Below are 849 nucleotides of genomic sequence, written 5' to 3'. Positions count from 1 at the left end.
TTAACTCTGACGTTTCGTACTTTTCCATCTTGACCTGGATGAACCTCGGTGACTCTGGCGATGTTCCACTTTCCTCGGACGGAGTTCGGATCTGCTAAGACCACAACATCGCCTATCCTTACATCTCGGTGGTGGACTCTCCATTTCTTTCTCGGAACCAAAGCAGGATAAACGTCTTCCAGTTCTTCCAGAACGAATTGACAATTTGTTGCACAAACTCAACTCTATGTCTGGGATTCTTACTGGTGCGGAACGGTCCTTGTGGAACTCTGTGTTAGATGCTCTTCTAAGAAGAATGTCATGTGGGCATATGTAGTTTCCGTCATCTGGGTCATTTGGATGTCTTCCAATTGGTCTTTCATTCACTAAATTGGCTATCTCTTGAAGACATGTGTAAAATTCCAATGGAGTTAGATGTTGGTCTCCGATGGATTTCCTTATCGCATGCTTACAGCTCTTGACTAGTGCTTCAGCGCATCCGTTTTGGTGAGGTGCTAAAGGTGTGACAAATTTCCATATAACCTGTCTTTCTGCATAGAATTCCTTCAAATCATCCCTGCTCCAACCTTTCACCATTTCTCTGAGTTGTCTCTCTGCACCAACCATCTGGGTACCGTTGTCACTCTGTATCAATCGTGGACAACCTCTGATCGCGAAGAATCTTCTCAGAACTTGAAGAAACTCCATTGACGAGCAGTCAACTGAAAGTTCTAGGTGAACTGCTCTCGTGTTCAGACATGTGAATATCACCCCATAATGTTTTGTCGTCTTGTTTTTTCCAATTTTCACCGTATAAGGACCAAAGTAATCACATGCAGTATTATAGAACGGTGGCGTGAAGGGTGCCAT

At 43.9% G+C, this 849-nt stretch overlaps 1 protein-coding gene across 1 annotated transcript; it reads right to left on the bottom strand.

Annotated features, from left to right (window-relative positions):
* On the bottom strand, positions 1-849 carry LOC106821357. The gene has a single exon (XM_014826123.1). It carries the CDS (start codon positions 847-849, stop codon positions 1-3), a length of 849 nt encoding a protein of 282 aa, XP_014681609.1.

The sequence above is a fragment of the Priapulus caudatus genome, unplaced genomic scaffold (genome assembly GCF_000485595.1).
Source record: "Priapulus caudatus unplaced genomic scaffold, Priapulus_caudatus-5.0.1 Scaffold4, whole genome shotgun sequence".
Lineage (NCBI taxonomy): Eukaryota > Metazoa > Priapulida > Priapulimorpha > Priapulimorphida > Priapulidae > Priapulus > Priapulus caudatus.
This window is presented reverse-complemented; position numbering and strand designations above follow the sequence as displayed.